Source organism: Barbatula barbatula (genome assembly GCF_947034865.1).
Source record: "Barbatula barbatula genome assembly, chromosome: 4".
Taxonomy (NCBI): domain Eukaryota; kingdom Metazoa; phylum Chordata; class Actinopteri; order Cypriniformes; family Nemacheilidae; genus Barbatula; species Barbatula barbatula.
In genome coordinates, this window is record NC_136768.1 from 7,773,968 (window position 1) to 7,788,556 (window position 14,589).

Genomic DNA, 14,589 nt, shown 5'->3' on the forward strand with positions numbered 1-14,589 from the left:
GTGGACAAAGTGCTGAATCCCAAAGTACACAAATGATTTATATTTTATGTAATAGTGATATAAAACAGATTTTTTCAATGTTAGAATGTTTGTGGTTATTTTAAATGAACAAAAAACAGACATGGTAAGATTATTTTCATTACTGTAATGATTGTATTTTCTATGTATTTTCATGACACAATGCAACAAAAACGTAATGCACCAAAAATGGGCTTACTTACTGTTGGTAGTATTTCATTATTTTCCCTTTATGATCAATTTTCTATGTTTACATGTAGTAATTATTATCAGTGAAAGTGGAGTAGAATACCTATAATACCTCAAGCAAGTATCTTGTCTGGAGTTTATAGTGGCTATATTACTAACCATTAAATCATCATATATCCACAGCACCGCTGGCTCTCTACTGTATGTCTTTATAAGACAAATCGTCAGCTTTAAGACCCAGAGACCCGAGCCTGAAGACTCATCCCAAGACGCATACATTCTGGGGCACAGCTGGTGACACACCATGCAGAATCTGCACCGTCTTCACTTTAGCAGACAAAATTTACTCAACCTGATTTAACTGGTAAGAGGAGTGAAGTGAGGTCGTACCGGCCACCTATGATGACACAGCTTTCATTTCTGTTGTAGTGTGTGTTTATGGACCACTATTTACGGCATACAAGATGTGACCTCATAGGGGCTTCTTGGAAGAGGCAAAACCCTAATCACTTTTTCATTCTCGACCAGACAAAATTTCTAATCTATAACATGTATATTTGTAAATAAATACAAGTTGTCTGTACTTCAAATAGATAAACTTTTAAACCCTTTCACGCATAGAGATCACTATCGAATACACAGAATATGTCTTGATCATGCCGGAAAAATGCATGTAAGAACAGATACATCGAAAGACCTCTGCAAAATAAAGCCTTTAATTAATTTCTCTGAAACTCAATTACATTTTCAAGGCAACTGCAGGAATGCTCAAAACAACCCTCATCCATTTTGGCTTAACATAGGAAAATATGTAATATAATAACCCTAAACCGCAAAAATTCAAAAGTTAAATAGGACAAACACCTCATTCTTCACGAAATAAGTGTATTCTTTCAAGATAACTTTTCTCACCAGGTCAAATGAATTAAAAAATCACAGCGGTTTGGGTCAGGCTTAAGTTTAGATACATAATGCTTTTGTATTTGTGCAGCACATTTTAAGACTTTTTTTCCCAGATATATTATAAAAAGTTCATATAAGACTGTTATTGATAGTGTTTTTAAAGGTATAGTTCACCCAGAAATGAAAGATCTGTCATAATTTACTCACCCTCAGGTTGCTTCAAATATGTATAAAACTAAGAATGATATTTGCAATAAAGTAAGGAAAGTAAAAATCATCCACTATCATAGTAGAATTTTTCTGTTGAACACAAAACTCGATCTTTTTATGAATTTGGGAAAGCAAACAGTTTCGGGGCACCTTTGACTACCATTTAATGTTCTCTCCAATTGTCCAACTTGTCCAGTTGTACATTCTTCAAGATATCTTCTCTGTGTTCATCATTTATACAGGTATGAAATTACATGAGGGTGAGTAAAAGATTTTCATATTGGGGTGAACAATCCCTTTAAGTCCCGGTCAAAGACCATCCAGGCACAAACAGCTCACAGTTCAAAACATTTATGGTAAGGTGTATATAGAGCTTAAGCATTTGTTTATTAGTGCTCTCATTTCATTCTGCAGGCCCTTTTACAGGCTCTTAATGAATGCTTATTAGTTTTAGTAGTCATATATGTCAAGTTTTATCAAATAAAAAGTCCATACATTGGCATAAGTAACATCTGTGCATGCAGGCAATGTTTTAGTGTTTTCTCCCTTCCAATGTAAACACATATACACATAAATTAATAATAACACTTGAAATTCATGGATACCTCAAAAGACTATGGTGCTCATTTAACGTCCCTAGCAGGGAGCCTCTTTGTGCTGGCTAAACATTTGCTTTGCTGTCATTTCTGATCAGTCTGGGTTTTTGAATATGTCTCCCAGCAGTCTGCGCCTTCCCAAAATCCCCAGAGCGAGAGCCATGCACCTCACAGGACATTTGGCAGGTAAAGAGAACAAAGCAGCATGTTCTGTCCCAAAGCTGGGACACGTCGAAAACTCTCCCAAGCATCTGAGAATATGTTGTATTTGAGGAAGACACGATGCTCCAAGCTGGTGGGCAAGCTGACATCTCTGCTCATGATGTAGATACCGTCGTTGTGCAGCGTGCAGGTGAGATTCAGGCCCGACTTGGATGTGTTTTCCTTAAGCTGCAGCAGGTCGCCCGTCCGAACGTTGTAGGACTGTACCGTCAACATGTCTTCAGTCTGGTTAATCCTTCGGCGTCCCTCTTCTGCTGGTTCTAGCTCATGCGTGTAGCCGCCCACCAGGTAAATGGTGTCTTCCACCGAGAGCATCTGCTGCTTGCGTACATGAGCGGAGCAGGAATGAAACACAGACCACGTGTCCGAGGCGGGGCAGTAGCGCAGCACGCTGGTGTTCCGATCTGACACATATGGAAAGGAAGAAGGATGAGTACATTTTTATGTAAAAAAAATACAGGTCTTGCATCTATTTGTTTGGTTTCATGAATAGATCAAACCTCTAGCCGTATAACCGCCCATGACATAGATCATGCCTTGACACTCACAGGCTGAGAACTCAGCCAGTGGGTCGGGCAAAGAGGAGACACACGTCCAACAGTCCTGTTCGGGACTGTAGCACTCCACCGTACCCAGACAATGACCCCCAACTGCATATAGTTTGCAGCTGACCGCCAAGAGCTTAAAGTTGGATCTAGACACAAAAAGAATGTATGAATCTTATCTGGATAGAATATAATATAATATAAAGACTAATCTAGACATCCATACCTTTTTTGGTTTAAACCAGCGACATGATTCCATTCATTCTTGCAAGGGTTGTAGCAGTGGGCGACCGAGATCTCTTGACTAGTCATTCTGTACCCACCAACAATAAACAGGTAGTTGTCCAGAATAGCAGATCCATAACCTCTCACATTGATCATGTCCGAAGGAAGATTGTTGGCTAGAGGTTTCCATCGTTGCTCTAATTCATTATACCTCAACATGTTCCACGGTTCATCTTGATTTGCCAAATCCAAACAGGTATCGGTGAAATCCCCTACTGCAACTAAAGTGGCAATGCCTTTCATGCGCATATCTCTGATCTGATCACGGAGATCCGATGGCAACACCCGAAACTCCGGCCTGCGCAGCATGGGATGATAAAAGCAGCTCATATATTTCAAGCATGCGTGACGCAGATCGTGCGTTCCGTACACTTCAGACAGTTTGTAGAGCTCAACGCAGTTATCAAGTCTGATTTCCGACAGCAGCAGTTTCAATATGGGCGTAACCTGCAGGAAGGATGCCGTTTCGATCAGGTCCTCCAGTGTTTCGTTGGAAACTTGAACTTCAGAGGTGTTTATGAACTCCAGCACCAGCTCGAGACCGGGTGCGCTCAGTCCCTGCAGCTGCACCGAATCCTCCGCCGACTCCCGCATCCCTGAGCTGTAAAGCGCACGGAAGTAATCGCTCTTCTCTATCAGTTTGCTTTTACTCACGCTGTACGTTTTGTCATCCATCACGATCGCTATGATCTGCTCGGGCGATGACATGTCTGCTGTTCTGAGATCAGCGCTGCGGCTGTTTGTATTCGGCTGCGATCGGAGATGCTTTTCCACGGCGAAGCTTCATCCTTCTGTGCCGAAGTCTATATATGGAAATGTTTAAACGAGTTGACTTGCAGTGTCAGCTCATGTGCATCCATAAACAGCCGTGTTCTTTGTAAACAATGACTGCATTGCTGACGCGAACAAACGGAAGGGCGCTGCATGTCCTAAATTATGATTTTGAAACCCCTTTATATATGTTTAATTCGATATGCAGATAATGTAATGAGATGGGCTAACAGGGATCCATTGTCTCTTGTTGCACCAGCGATCCGTATACAGTTGGTATATATAACAATTATGGTATAAAGTAACTTTATACTTAAAGACTAGACATGCACGTTGAGTTTTCAAATGTAAATCGGTTCCTGTTTTGGTGTTGAGGTGCGTGTTGCGTCACGTTGTGTCGTACTTGCACTTATTTTACGCAGTGTTATGTTTTTCATCCACATGCTAGCTTTACATTTAATACATGTGGATATAATATTCGATATACTTGAATTGCATATATTATAAAGTTTTAACGGCAGGGATTACATTAAAATACGAAGTGAGCTATATGTAATAGGAAGCGTTGCGAATTATATGCGAATACTTGACGCGTTTGATACACCTTTACTGTGTCAGCCGTGTATATCTTCCGGAGAGGAACTTAAAAAGTGTGTATTTTATTAGGTTTATGATAAATATTTATATATTTTCAAATGTCCTTGTTTGTTTCTAGTATTTATAATAATATATGTTTAATATCTTCTACTCATACGCCTGTTTTCAGATAGACATTTTAAATAGACGTGCCCCTTAAATCTCGTGCCCCTTGTTTTGACCGGGTTTATTTGGTCGACGCACGTAAATCAACGCCAATGCTTTCACCCAAGATATATTAAATCTAACTGTTATCAAGGACCATTTAAATACCCGCAGTATGGGAGACAAGCCTTTGAGAGTGTAAGAATGTCATTTAAAATATCTTATACCTACGGTTTTTGAATGGTTATGTTGTTTATTGATAACTTTGTAATGGAGTCATAATTAACGGCACCAACGGAGGTATGTTTGTGATAAACCCACGTGTTTTTGACCACACGTGTTTATTACGTTTTAATCTTCCCTTAGACTCGTATGCGGGGACGTTGAAGGAAGAATAAATGCCTTATTCAACCGGGTGAACGCCATTCAGAAAAAGAGCGGGCAATTTGACGTAAGTCCGCATTTGTTTCCATCTTTCTTTTAGATCTCTGTTTAAAGGTCGATGGACGGGAGCGAGTTTCATTGAACCGTTTTGTTTTGTAGCTGCTTCTGTGTGTTGGTGACTTTTTCGGAACCTCCTCTGAGGCTGAAGCCGAATGGGAGGCTTACACATCTGGTGCAAAAAAGGGTAACGTCGTCTTCTGTTGTGAGATTGAATGGTATTTCTTTATCATGTCACGTTAAGAAACTGACTTTGTGATCTTTCCTGGACTTTTGAAACCCCAGCACCCATTCACACATACATTCTCGGGGCAGCCAGCCAAGAAACTGTAAAATGTTATCCAAGTCCAGATGGCTCTGAGATGGCAGAAAACATAATTTGCTTGGGTAAGAGACAATATGAACACCTATTTAAAATACATGACACAGAATAAGCTGTGTGTTTGAGCCTGTTTATTTGTTTCCCAGGTCGAAGGGGCATATTCACAGGGGCATCGGGGCTTCAGATTGCTTATGTAAGTGGCAGAGAAGCTCAACAGGAACCTGCCCCCTCACACTGCTTCACTCCTAAAGACATGGGTGCCCTGGTCACTCCGCTGCTGTCTAATTCAAAGTTTCGCGGAGTGGACATTCTTCTGACCTCACAGTGGCCTCGAGGCGTGTGGCAGTATGGAAACAGTCCCGTTAGTCAATTTAATGTGATCATTTCATGCATTTTAAATCACTTTTACACACGTTACCTCACGTGCTTGTATGATTTTATGTCCTTGTTTCTTTGTAGGAAGTTGATACAAAGTGTTGTGGGGTTTCGTCCATTGCAGAACTTGCTGACAAGCTCAAGCCCCGCTACCATTTTGCAGGACTGGAAGGGGTACATTACGAGAGGCTACCTTACAGGTGTGGTATAAGAAGTATAAGGACCATCAGGATTTATTTCTATCTTTTGAGATTTCGCCTGCTATGAGCCATGTATGTTAATTCACAGGAACCATGTGGTCCTTCAAGAGAATGCACAACATGTCAGCAGATTCATCGCCCTGGCAACTGTCAACAATCCTGTCAAGAAAAAGGTACGGGATGCAAAAAGTTAAAATTCAGTTTAATAGAAGTTATTGGGGCAACTGCAATTTAAAATAGCGGAAACTAATAACCGCTTTAATACCTCCTTTTTAATTAATTAAAACAAATTATGTTCTGTTAATCTTCTATTGCAGTACTTGTATGCCTTTAACATAGTCCCAATGAAAACCATGGACCCCACTGAATTAGTCAAACAGCCACAGGATGTCACAGAGAATCCCTACAGGAAACCTATGAAAGATGGGAAGAAAGAAAAGCCGCCCTCCTTTGTGCCTGAGCCAGAGGTATGTCCCTACACGTTTTAACTGTTGTTACTAACCCAAATCGCATGGAAACACAGCCTTGATGATTTTCGAATTAAGCTTCTGAGATCATAGTATCCTTTCTTTATTAGGAGGAACCCGCTAAACAGTTCTTCTTCGACATGGGTCAGAAGACACAGCAGCGTCAGAATCATGGCAGAAAGAGAAACTCTGATGGAGACTGGTCCAGTCAACACAAACAGCCCCGCAAACCACGTGAGTCCACTTGCCTCCCCTCTTTCTCTTTTGGGATTTTCATTATCTTTAATTTAGATAAATAAGTTACAACAAATAAGTTTGTTGCTTGAGCATTACAGATAGGATTCTTTTAGATCATATTTAAAATGTTGTTGACCATGTTTGCAATGTTTTTTTGTGTCCCTTTTTAGTGACAAAGCATAGATAGCATATGATACATTATCTCTCTCTCATAATAGCACAGCCCACTGGACCCTGTTGGTTCTGCCTCGCCAGCCCAGAAGTTGAGAAGCACCTGGTCATAAGCATCGGAACGCATGTGAGAACACAGCCTTGTTGTTTTTTTGGTTGTGATGTTTCTTGTTGATTTACCATCGGTTTGTGCTCTGTAGTGCTACATGGCTCTGGCTAAGGGCGGCCTCACCCCGGACCATGTTCTTTTGCTGCCCATTGGGCATTACCAATCTGTTGTGGATTTGGCATCTGAAGTGGTTGAAGAAATGGAGAAATACAAGACTGCCGTCAAGAAGTTCTGCAAAAGCAAGGGCTGTCGGTGCGTCCTCTTTGAGAGGAACTACCGCAGTCAGCACCTTCAACTGCAGGTCTGTTACCCTTCCCTGCTTATAAATATGGTATTTTGATAAATATGCATGTTTTGAGATTGTGGCTTCTGCCCAAACAGATAGACCTGTACAGATCTCAGGTCAGTCTAAGCAGAACCACATATATGATAGAGAGCCTGGTACATGCATCAATGTGGAGAGCATGAGAGATTTCAGTTCTTCACCAGTCACAGGCTTTTACATGCATTTCATCAGTTTAAGTCTGAGTAGATAGTAACTGTCTGCCCTGATGAGAAGTTCTTTCTGAGGGATACATCCCCGATGATGACCAATAAATGTGACTTGTCAAAGGCTTCTTTATGTGAAAGTTATGCATAATTGGTTCAACAGTAGTGTTTTGTCTTCATCCTCAGGTAGTGCTGGTACCCATGGAGAAGTGCAGTACAGAAGACATCAAAGAGGCATTTATGACACAGGCTGAAGAGCAGCAGATGGAGCTGATGGAGATTCCACCTCACACAGACCTCAAGCAGGTACAGTAGCTGCCAATCTTCTCTCAAACTGACTTAAATCAGAATAAATTTGTTACACTAATGTTTCCCAATTGCAGATTGCTCCTCCGGGAACGCCATACTTTTACGTGGAGCTGGATTCAGGCGAAAAGCTGTTTTATAGAATAAAGAAAAATTTCCCTCTGCAGTTCGGAAGGTATTTGCAAACTTGATACGTTTCTGATTTTATGGGAGATGGCCATTCATATGTAGCATTTCTCTTTATTGTTTGGTGAATGTTTGTAGTAGACTTTGCATAACTGTAAACTTTTTTTGTGCATGCATGTTATAAACCTGTGTATGTGTGTCTGTCCTTAGGGAGGTGTTGGCGAGCGAGGCGGTGTTGAACATCCCTATGCGTGCTGACTGGAGAGAATGTAAATGCACGAAGGAAGAGGAAGAGGATTTGACCAAACAAGTGCGCTCTGACTTCCAGCCCTTTGACTTTGCCCTGGAGGACTAAGGAAACATGCTGGATACATTCAGCTTTTAAATTCTGTTAATAAACCTCGCGAATGAGGATATGATGTCCGTGTACAGTGTCTACAAATATACATTTTAAACCTTTTATGATTTTAAAATGTTATGTTGGATGTGGTGGAGTTTATGTTTTGTGACAAATTAAAGTCATTTTTCAAGTTTGTAATCTCAGTCTTTCTACTGTTTGATAATGTTGTGCGAGTCTTTTGATGCTGTGACTGTCGTTGGTTTTAGAATTAAAGGACTGAGCTGAATATTCTGCTTTGTAGCAGAAAGCATAAGCATTTGACATGCGTGGCATCATAGATGTTTTTACTGGAGTTGTTTATGTAGACATTACTACACAAACCAGTGTTTGAGGTTAGACACGGTATGTTGACTATCTAGTTTTGACTATTCTTTTTCTGTCAAAAAGGAGAGTAAAAATAAGATTCATTGTATTGGTGTCACCGATATTAAATACGTTTAGGCAAAGCACAAGCAGATTCGAATGAATTCATTTGGTTAATACTCCTTTATCAACGTCGACAAACGTCTTTTTTGTATCTGACTCGACTTTTATGTCCTGAAAGCGGAAGGCTTGAGGACTTTTATTATGACGCGGAACTGTTCCTGGTCTCGCTGAAGTCACGTGAAGTCTGTTTTCACAGAGATGCAGTTGTCTCACTGTCCTGCATTTAAAGCGTAAATCTGTCTTAAGTTAAAACGAAATATAAGTGACTGACATGGACGAGGACGGGTTGCCCATTGTGGGATCTGGAATAGATCTTACAAAGGTGAATTTAACATTGTAATATCAGTTACGGTTCACATGATTGTTTCCTCTCTCCGAGTGTCTGTAAGTTACTGTAATATATGTTTATAACACATCTGGTGTTCAGTGAATATTGTGTATTTGTGGTAAGGTCCCAGCGATTCAACAGCGGAGGATAATAGCTTTCCTTAACCAGTTCATCGTAAATACTGTCAGATTCCTGAACCGATTTTCAACTGTTTGTGAGGAGGTATGCTATGCTATGCTATCCTAGCTACCACTTCATTCTTACGTTTCCTGTGAATGTCAAGCGAGCAAATGACGTTTGCTTTTCCAGAAACTGTCAACGGTGTCTTTACGGATCCAGCAAATTGAAACCACGCTAAGCATATTAGAGGCAAAGGTAACTCAAGTGTCTCAGCTCGTTTTCTCCATACACTTCTCTTTTTAACATGATCTGTGTGAACTTGCAGTTGGCCTCTATACCTGGCTTAGAAGACGTTACAGTGGATGGACTGCGACCTTCTGCTCAAACGAATGGTGCCACAAGAGATGGCAGTCATGCCACGGGCTCCCCTACTGTTCCACCTCCCGAGGTAACGGCTTGTTACCATGTTTAAACATTGGTGGTTTCATTTATCAATCCAGTTAAATGAGCTTTTAATGAACAGATAGATATAGAAGAGACGCTGGAAGAATAGTTTGTTACTAATAACATAATTTTGCGTTCAAGGTAACTCAGCAAGCACAGGGGGTCACCCAGGAGCCGAAAGCAGAAGCCCCGGCGGAAAATGTGATGACTGTTGCAAAGGACCCACGATATGCCCGATATCTTAAAATGGTGCACGTGGTATGTGTGTTTCTGTTAACAATACTCATAGACTCGTTCTCTCGCAGTCATTTATCCATCACCATTGCTGTTGCTCTGTCACACAGGGTGTTCCAGTCATGGCTATTAAAAATAAGATGATACTAGAGGGTCTGGACCCCAGTTTGCTTGAGTACGTACAACTGCACGTGTTCTTCTGCTATTATATATTTTCTGTGTATATGTATTGTGTTTCATGTGTATCTGGAACTGTGCCTCTTTTAGTAGCCCTGATGCGCCTGTTCCAGACGCCGGCAAAAAAAGGACTGAAGAGCAAGATGATGATAGTTCAGGCAGCGAATCCTCTTTTAGTGACTGATTGGTCCCTTTACCATGAGCTTTGTATTTAGCAGGCCTTGCACAGGTCAGCAGCAACCGTGTTCATGTCATAGCAGGGTAAATGCACTTAAATGTCCTTACACAGGACGGTCTAGTTAAGGCACTAAGGTTGCAACAGCGTGGAGACAGTGTACCACACGTTCTGTCCCTTAGTTGCTGAGGACAGATGCTCACTAGGTGAGATTGCGAATGATTTTGTCATAAGTCAGTTTGTGTCTGTTTAAGTGCTGCTGTCATTTGTGTTACATGCCTAACATGTATATCTCATACCAATATATCTAGAGTTTGGTTCCATAATAAAAATCAAAAATCATGTTTTTTTTTTTTATTGTGCATTCCAATTAATATCAATCAAACTGAAGTTGGTTTCTCCTGATTTAAGCCACAATAACTAAAAAATACAGCTACCTGACACAATAAAACAAAATAAAAACACGATTTCTGATTTTTTTGAAAAGCCGAGTTATCTCGTTTTGGAACCAAACTCTTCATATATCAGTGACTATGTTGAAATAGACACAATCAGCAAAATGTTATTTAGTATAATATAGATTTTTTTCATGTTGGATTACAAATTTAAAAAATCCTTGGAGTACAATTTAGTAATATCAATAACATAAATGATATTAAGCCTTGTTCGGTAGAATTGCTGAGTTTGTAAGAATAATGATTGTTTCACAAAGACGTTGCGTGTCTTTTTCAAATGGCATTAATAACAACATTTGTTATTAAAATCTTGCTGTTATACAGAAGTTGGGTACAGTGAAGTTCCTTTAAAAACAATAGTTTCCTTTCCTAAGAAATGCTGAAGCTGGCACTTTGTGATTTTTAACCCCACCCGTTAAACTGTTCATTTATGACATTGCTGTAATGCGTTTTTATTTAATCATTATAAAATCAGACACTCATATTGCAAGACCACATTGAATAAAGTGCACAATTTAAACACAGTTGTGGCTATTATTAGCTGCAGTGAAGTAAAATGATTTAAATAATTACACAAATACAGAAATAACTGACATAGCATGACATTCTAATATAACAAAAGCAAGGGTGGTTTTACACGTAGTACAGAAATCAAGGTAAACATTTATCTAAGAAATATTCTACGGTTTATAAATATACACTTTTATTGTCTCGGTTATAAAATGCTTTAAAAAATTCTTAATCATGATCACACAGCAGGTGCATGACCCAATGATATAAAAACATGATATGATGTTCACAAACTGGCTGTAGTACAAACAACACATGTATACGCTGGAAATTATCACAAGACATCAGACCTTGAAAATGTACAAGTTGTATAAAAATACAAATCAAGAAAAAAATGCACTTAACACAGTAAACAAATTGACTCATGCAAAACCGTGATGCTGGGGTCACAAACACTCTCTCAAGTTAACGGTCAGTTTCAGGGTGAATTGCTGAAAGAGAAAGAGTCATATGACTTATGATTCATACCAGAGATACTTTTAATGTCTCCACACCCAATGATAAAAATGAGTTAGGGTTAATCTAGCACCAGGATTAGAAAACTTTGTCTTTGCCTGTCCTTCAAGAAACAGTAACACCACATAAATATGTTAAATGGTGTATCCTCACCTGGAATTCTCGGATGTAGGTAAAGAAGAAGAACACAAAACTGAAGGCAGTGATCCACTCGCATGTAGCACTCACAATATGAAGTTTGTATTCCTTAAAAAGAAGTTATACGTGTGGTGAATTATATACCTGCTTGTGTTTGAGTTTTTGGGGCAAATCCGAGTACTGAAATGTTTGAAAGGTGACATATTTTACCTCATCATCACTGTTCCAGTGAAGTTTACTTGTTCCGACTAGTACAGCACAGATAATGGCTGAAAGGGTGCGTTAAAGAACATCCGCTGATGCTATATTGCTGAATTCAGATTCATATAAATATGCAAGCTGCTAGAAATAGCGTTCATTTACTCAATAGCAATACTTCATCTAACATTTCGGCCTGCATGTGAAATACAGATTCTTTTGTAAGTTAATGGAAGTGAAAGGATACTGGGAAATGCTGTCAGAAAGGACACTGCAGCAAAGGCTGCACGGACATGACACACGGCCTTCGAAGATGCATAAGGATGACCACGGTATGATATCACGCTTTGAAGAACAGTGTATACAACTCCACTGACGAAAAACAGTAATGCCCCAAAATCATGAGCGTAAACCACTGTTGTCTCCTAGAACGATACAGACATACAGTCAGATTTGAACTAATTCCCTTAAAAAGTCCGTAAACCACTTTAACCAAGAAAACACAAATCTGTTTATTTGGCACAAAAGAGTTTTGTTTAAACAGAATGTTTAACCTGTTGCTTCCCATACTATGCAAGTGAATGGTGACCACGGCTACATTTTAGTAACATTTTCAGTGAATATCTACTTCACTTTCAATCTGTCCCTCAAACAAAGCTCTTATCTGAAGGCTTTGAATCTGAATGTCTTTGGAAGAAAGTGAGTCAAGCGTATCTGCGTGTGGATACGTGTGCGTGTGTAAACATTTTTGAGTGATATATCCCTTTAACCACACCCACATATGAACTTTTAAGAAATGATATATAAAGCCTTTAACTTGACGTACCTGAAATGTAGCGACGAAACACATGCCAACACAAGATATGATGCCGAAACCAAAAGAGGCCTTGTTCAGACAAGGAGACACTGCACCTGTTGTCTCATGTACCCTCTCCACAAACTTATATTCTGCGTACATGGTGGCAAATGCTGGAAAATAAGTATTATGCATTGATTAAAGACAGAAATCATTATGTGTATGCAGAATGGAGTGAAAAGATAACCCAGGATTAAGTTTCATTTCTTTAGGCGGTGTTTTTTTTGTTTGTTGAAAAACTGAATTGCAGCTGTGTGTAACTGATGGGAAAAATTCCGTTTTCGTTTTTGACAGAAAGAGAAGTGAGACTATATCGGGAGAGATTCCGTTGTTACTAAAGAAAAAGTACAAAGTCATTCCCACACATTCTCTTTCGCGTGTCAAAACCACACAGTGTGTGCAGTTGACTTAAAATGACACAATTTCCTAAATGATTGTGACACCAGGTAACCGTAACCTCCTGAAGCTTCTGCAAGGGAATTTCAGTGCTTATGAAACCGTGTTGTCTGAAATATGACTGTGAGGTTCTGGAGGAGATTGGAAAAAGTGAATTGCATTTATATACATTTATTAAATAAAGGTAATCTCACCTGCAAAGGCTGTAATTGTAGACATAAACCCAAACACACAGCTCTCCGGCGGAGTGGCTCCTGTATCACTAATGGAAACATTAAAAGACTGATTTTAATATTGTATCAAAAATAAGATTCAATGCACATCTAAATAAATGCAGTTTATGCAAAATAGCAGTGAGACTAAAGGACAAGAAGTTTTGTCATGTTTATAAGGGACTTATAAATGAAAGTTCTTGTCTTTGAAGCTTATTAGTGCAAAGTTGTGGTTTCTTTATAGATCAGTGCTTCTCAAATTGTGGTAGTTGTAGGCGTTGAAGAGTGCACGTATGTTTTTGTACTGACTGTCTACAATTCAGTTATATTACGTGTTTAATAGCATTAAAAACTGAAATGATCTGAAAAATGATCTGAAGCAGGAAAGCAAGCGGCTCGATCTGGTGACACAATTTCGGAAATGATTGTGACACCAGGTAACAGTAACACCAGGTAAAACAGTAACACACGCAAATCAACTTTACATTTCGTGTTATAAATACACTTTTAAGTGTTTAATACATGCACGATAAATACGGAATCTCATTTAGTTTTGACGCCGTTTTGAATAGGCCTACTTCCAGAATAAAAATGTTTAATGTGATTAGACACCAGGAAAATATATAATCAGAAATTGATATGCTTTATTATAACGTATATTATCATTCATATATATTCTTTTGTGTCAACTAAGGATGTGCGTCTAAAGTCGCCTCCACTGTTAAAAAAGTGTCTAGCTAAGTGGAAAACGAAACTAAACGAGCTCTTTGGAAAAACTTACTTTTTTCAGGTTTAATAAACAACAATCACAAATAACATACGTATATAGTCCAGTCGGCTCGATGCATAACTTAATAATTCCTGTTTTTGTGGTACTGAGCTATGCATACTGATCCAGATGTGTAAATCAAGCCAAGCGCAAAATCTGACATAAAAATCACACACATCACTTACCTTATATACGGGAGGATGATATCAACATCTCGCCGAAACGCCGCGATGATATAAGAAACTATGAATGTGCTCGATGACCAGATGACCAAAAAAGTAGGTAAAAAGCACATTCCTTCCATAAACCAAACCATCGTGCCCGCGGGGTGGATGTAATCCGCGCATCACCATTCACAAACACAAAAGAAAAGTGATTCGCAGAAATCAAACATTACTAATGGGTGTTGCGTACAGTACTAGACACGATAGCCTGCCGTTTATAACGTTAACTATTGTCACGTGTTCACAGTGAATATGTTTCTCTTCCTCATTGTTTTAGATTGATGAGAG

At 39.3% G+C, this 14,589-nt stretch overlaps 5 protein-coding genes across 10 annotated transcripts in view; 3 read left to right on the forward strand and 2 right to left on the reverse strand.

Moving 5' to 3' along the window:
- Positions 1-571, forward strand: part of itfg2 (integrin alpha FG-GAP repeat containing 2) — a 46,047-nt gene extending 45,476 nt beyond the window's left edge. The window contains exon 12 of the mRNA XM_079455238.1: positions 391-571. Coding sequence (XP_079311364.1) covers positions 391-422 — 32 coding nt within the window. The 3' untranslated portion in view covers positions 423-571. The remainder of the gene's footprint in view (positions 1-390) is intronic.
- Positions 572-901: 330 nt separating this feature from the next.
- klhl42 (kelch-like family, member 42) lies at positions 902-4,104 on the reverse strand. 2 transcript variants are annotated; one of them, XM_079455234.1, is made up of 4 exons: positions 2,910-4,104; positions 2,639-2,832; positions 2,424-2,542; positions 908-2,208 (listed from the first exon to the last, which is right to left on the reverse strand). In XM_079455234.1, the coding sequence occupies exons 1-4, from the start codon at positions 3,674-3,676 to the stop codon at positions 2,011-2,013; spliced, it is 1,278 nt and encodes a 425-aa protein (XP_079311360.1). In that variant the 5' UTR covers positions 3,677-4,104; the 3' UTR covers positions 908-2,010. The 2 variants fall into 2 exon arrangements, with proteins under 2 accessions (XP_079311359.1, XP_079311360.1); XM_079455233.1 differs by having other exon boundaries at positions 902-2,542; positions 2,910-4,102.
- Positions 3,314-8,571, forward strand: cwf19l1 (CWF19 like cell cycle control factor 1). 4 transcript variants are annotated; one of them, XM_079455226.1, is made up of 15 exons: positions 3,806-4,389; positions 4,506-4,678; positions 4,847-4,931; positions 5,024-5,108; positions 5,207-5,308; positions 5,390-5,604; positions 5,703-5,818; positions 5,907-5,991; positions 6,136-6,285; positions 6,396-6,519; positions 6,741-6,820; positions 6,894-7,103; positions 7,478-7,597; positions 7,675-7,772; positions 7,934-8,571. In XM_079455226.1, exons 2-15 carry the CDS (start codon positions 4,656-4,658, stop codon positions 8,076-8,078), a joined length of 1,638 nt encoding a protein of 545 aa, XP_079311352.1. In that variant the 5' UTR covers positions 3,806-4,389; positions 4,506-4,655; the 3' UTR covers positions 8,079-8,571. The 4 variants fall into 4 exon arrangements, with proteins under 4 accessions (XP_079311354.1, XP_079311352.1, XP_079311353.1 ...); XM_079455228.1 differs by lacking the exons at positions 3,806-4,389; positions 4,506-4,678 and adding an exon at positions 3,314-3,586 and having other exon boundaries at positions 7,934-8,458; XM_079455227.1 differs by having other exon boundaries at positions 4,373-4,678.
- A 121-nt stretch (positions 8,572-8,692) lies between these two features.
- On the forward strand, positions 8,693-10,915 carry washc3 (WASH complex subunit 3). Of its 2 annotated transcripts, XM_079454082.1 has the most exons (7): positions 8,693-8,871; positions 9,001-9,099; positions 9,187-9,252; positions 9,323-9,445; positions 9,583-9,699; positions 9,786-9,850; positions 9,943-10,915. In XM_079454082.1, the coding sequence occupies exons 1-7, from the start codon at positions 8,821-8,823 to the stop codon at positions 10,034-10,036; spliced, it is 615 nt and encodes a 204-aa protein (XP_079310208.1). In that variant the 5' UTR covers positions 8,693-8,820; the 3' UTR covers positions 10,037-10,915. The 2 variants fall into 2 exon arrangements, with proteins under 2 accessions (XP_079310208.1, XP_079310207.1); XM_079454081.1 differs by having other exon boundaries at positions 8,704-8,871; positions 9,786-10,806.
- On the reverse strand, positions 10,387-14,568 carry dram1 (DNA-damage regulated autophagy modulator 1). Its single transcript, XM_079454083.1, has 7 exons — positions 14,263-14,568; positions 13,291-13,358; positions 12,671-12,813; positions 12,092-12,269; positions 11,857-11,915; positions 11,662-11,754; positions 10,387-11,483 (listed from the first exon to the last, which is right to left on the reverse strand). Exons 1-7 carry the CDS (start codon positions 14,391-14,393, stop codon positions 11,439-11,441), a joined length of 717 nt encoding a protein of 238 aa, XP_079310209.1. The 5' UTR covers positions 14,394-14,568; the 3' UTR covers positions 10,387-11,438.
- Positions 14,569-14,589: the final 21 nt, after the last annotated feature.

What these genes read in the sequence shown, in the direction of transcription:
- klhl42 (XM_079455233.1), bottom strand. Translation starts at nt 3,676, where the DNA reads ATGTCATCGCCCGAGCAGATCATAGCGATCGTGATGGATGACAAAACG. An exon ending in GCTGGTTTAAACCAAAAAAG is followed by an intron (nt 2,833 to 2,909) that starts GTATGGATGTCT and finishes TTTTGTGTCTAG; the next exon opens with ATCCAACTTTAAGCTCTTGG. An exon ending in GGGCGGTTATACGGCTAGAG is followed by an intron (nt 2,543 to 2,638) that starts GTTTGATCTATT and finishes CATATGTGTCAG; the next exon opens with ATCGGAACACCAGCGTGCTG.
- cwf19l1 (XM_079455226.1), top strand. Translation starts at nt 4,656, where the DNA reads ATGGGAGACAAGCCTTTGAGAGT. An exon ending in GGCAGTATGGAAACAGTCCC is followed by an intron (nt 5,605 to 5,702) that starts GTTAGTCAATTT and finishes GTTTCTTTGTAG; the next exon opens with GAAGTTGATACAAAGTGTTG. An exon ending in CAAACAGCCCCGCAAACCAC is followed by an intron (nt 6,520 to 6,740) that starts GTGAGTCCACTT and finishes CTCTCATAATAG; the next exon opens with CACAGCCCACTGGACCCTGT.
- washc3 (XM_079454081.1), top strand. Translation starts at nt 8,821, where the DNA reads ATGGACGAGGACGGGTTGCCCATTGTGGGATCTGGAATAGATCTTACA. An exon ending in CTACTGTTCCACCTCCCGAG is followed by an intron (nt 9,446 to 9,582) that starts GTAACGGCTTGT and finishes TTTGCGTTCAAG; the next exon opens with GTAACTCAGCAAGCACAGGG. An exon ending in ATCTTAAAATGGTGCACGTG is followed by an intron (nt 9,700 to 9,785) that starts GTATGTGTGTTT and finishes TCTGTCACACAG; the next exon opens with GGTGTTCCAGTCATGGCTAT.
- dram1 (XM_079454083.1), bottom strand. Translation starts at nt 14,393, where the DNA reads ATGGTTTGGTTTATGGAAGGAATGTGCTTTTTACCTACTTTTTTGGTC. An exon ending in GTTTCGTCGCTACATTTCAG is followed by an intron (nt 12,270 to 12,670) that starts GTACGTCAAGTT and finishes GTATCGTTCTAG; the next exon opens with GAGACAACAGTGGTTTACGC. An exon ending in ACTGGAACAGTGATGATGAG is followed by an intron (nt 11,755 to 11,856) that starts GTAAAATATGTC and finishes CTTCTTTTTAAG; the next exon opens with GAATACAAACTTCATATTGT.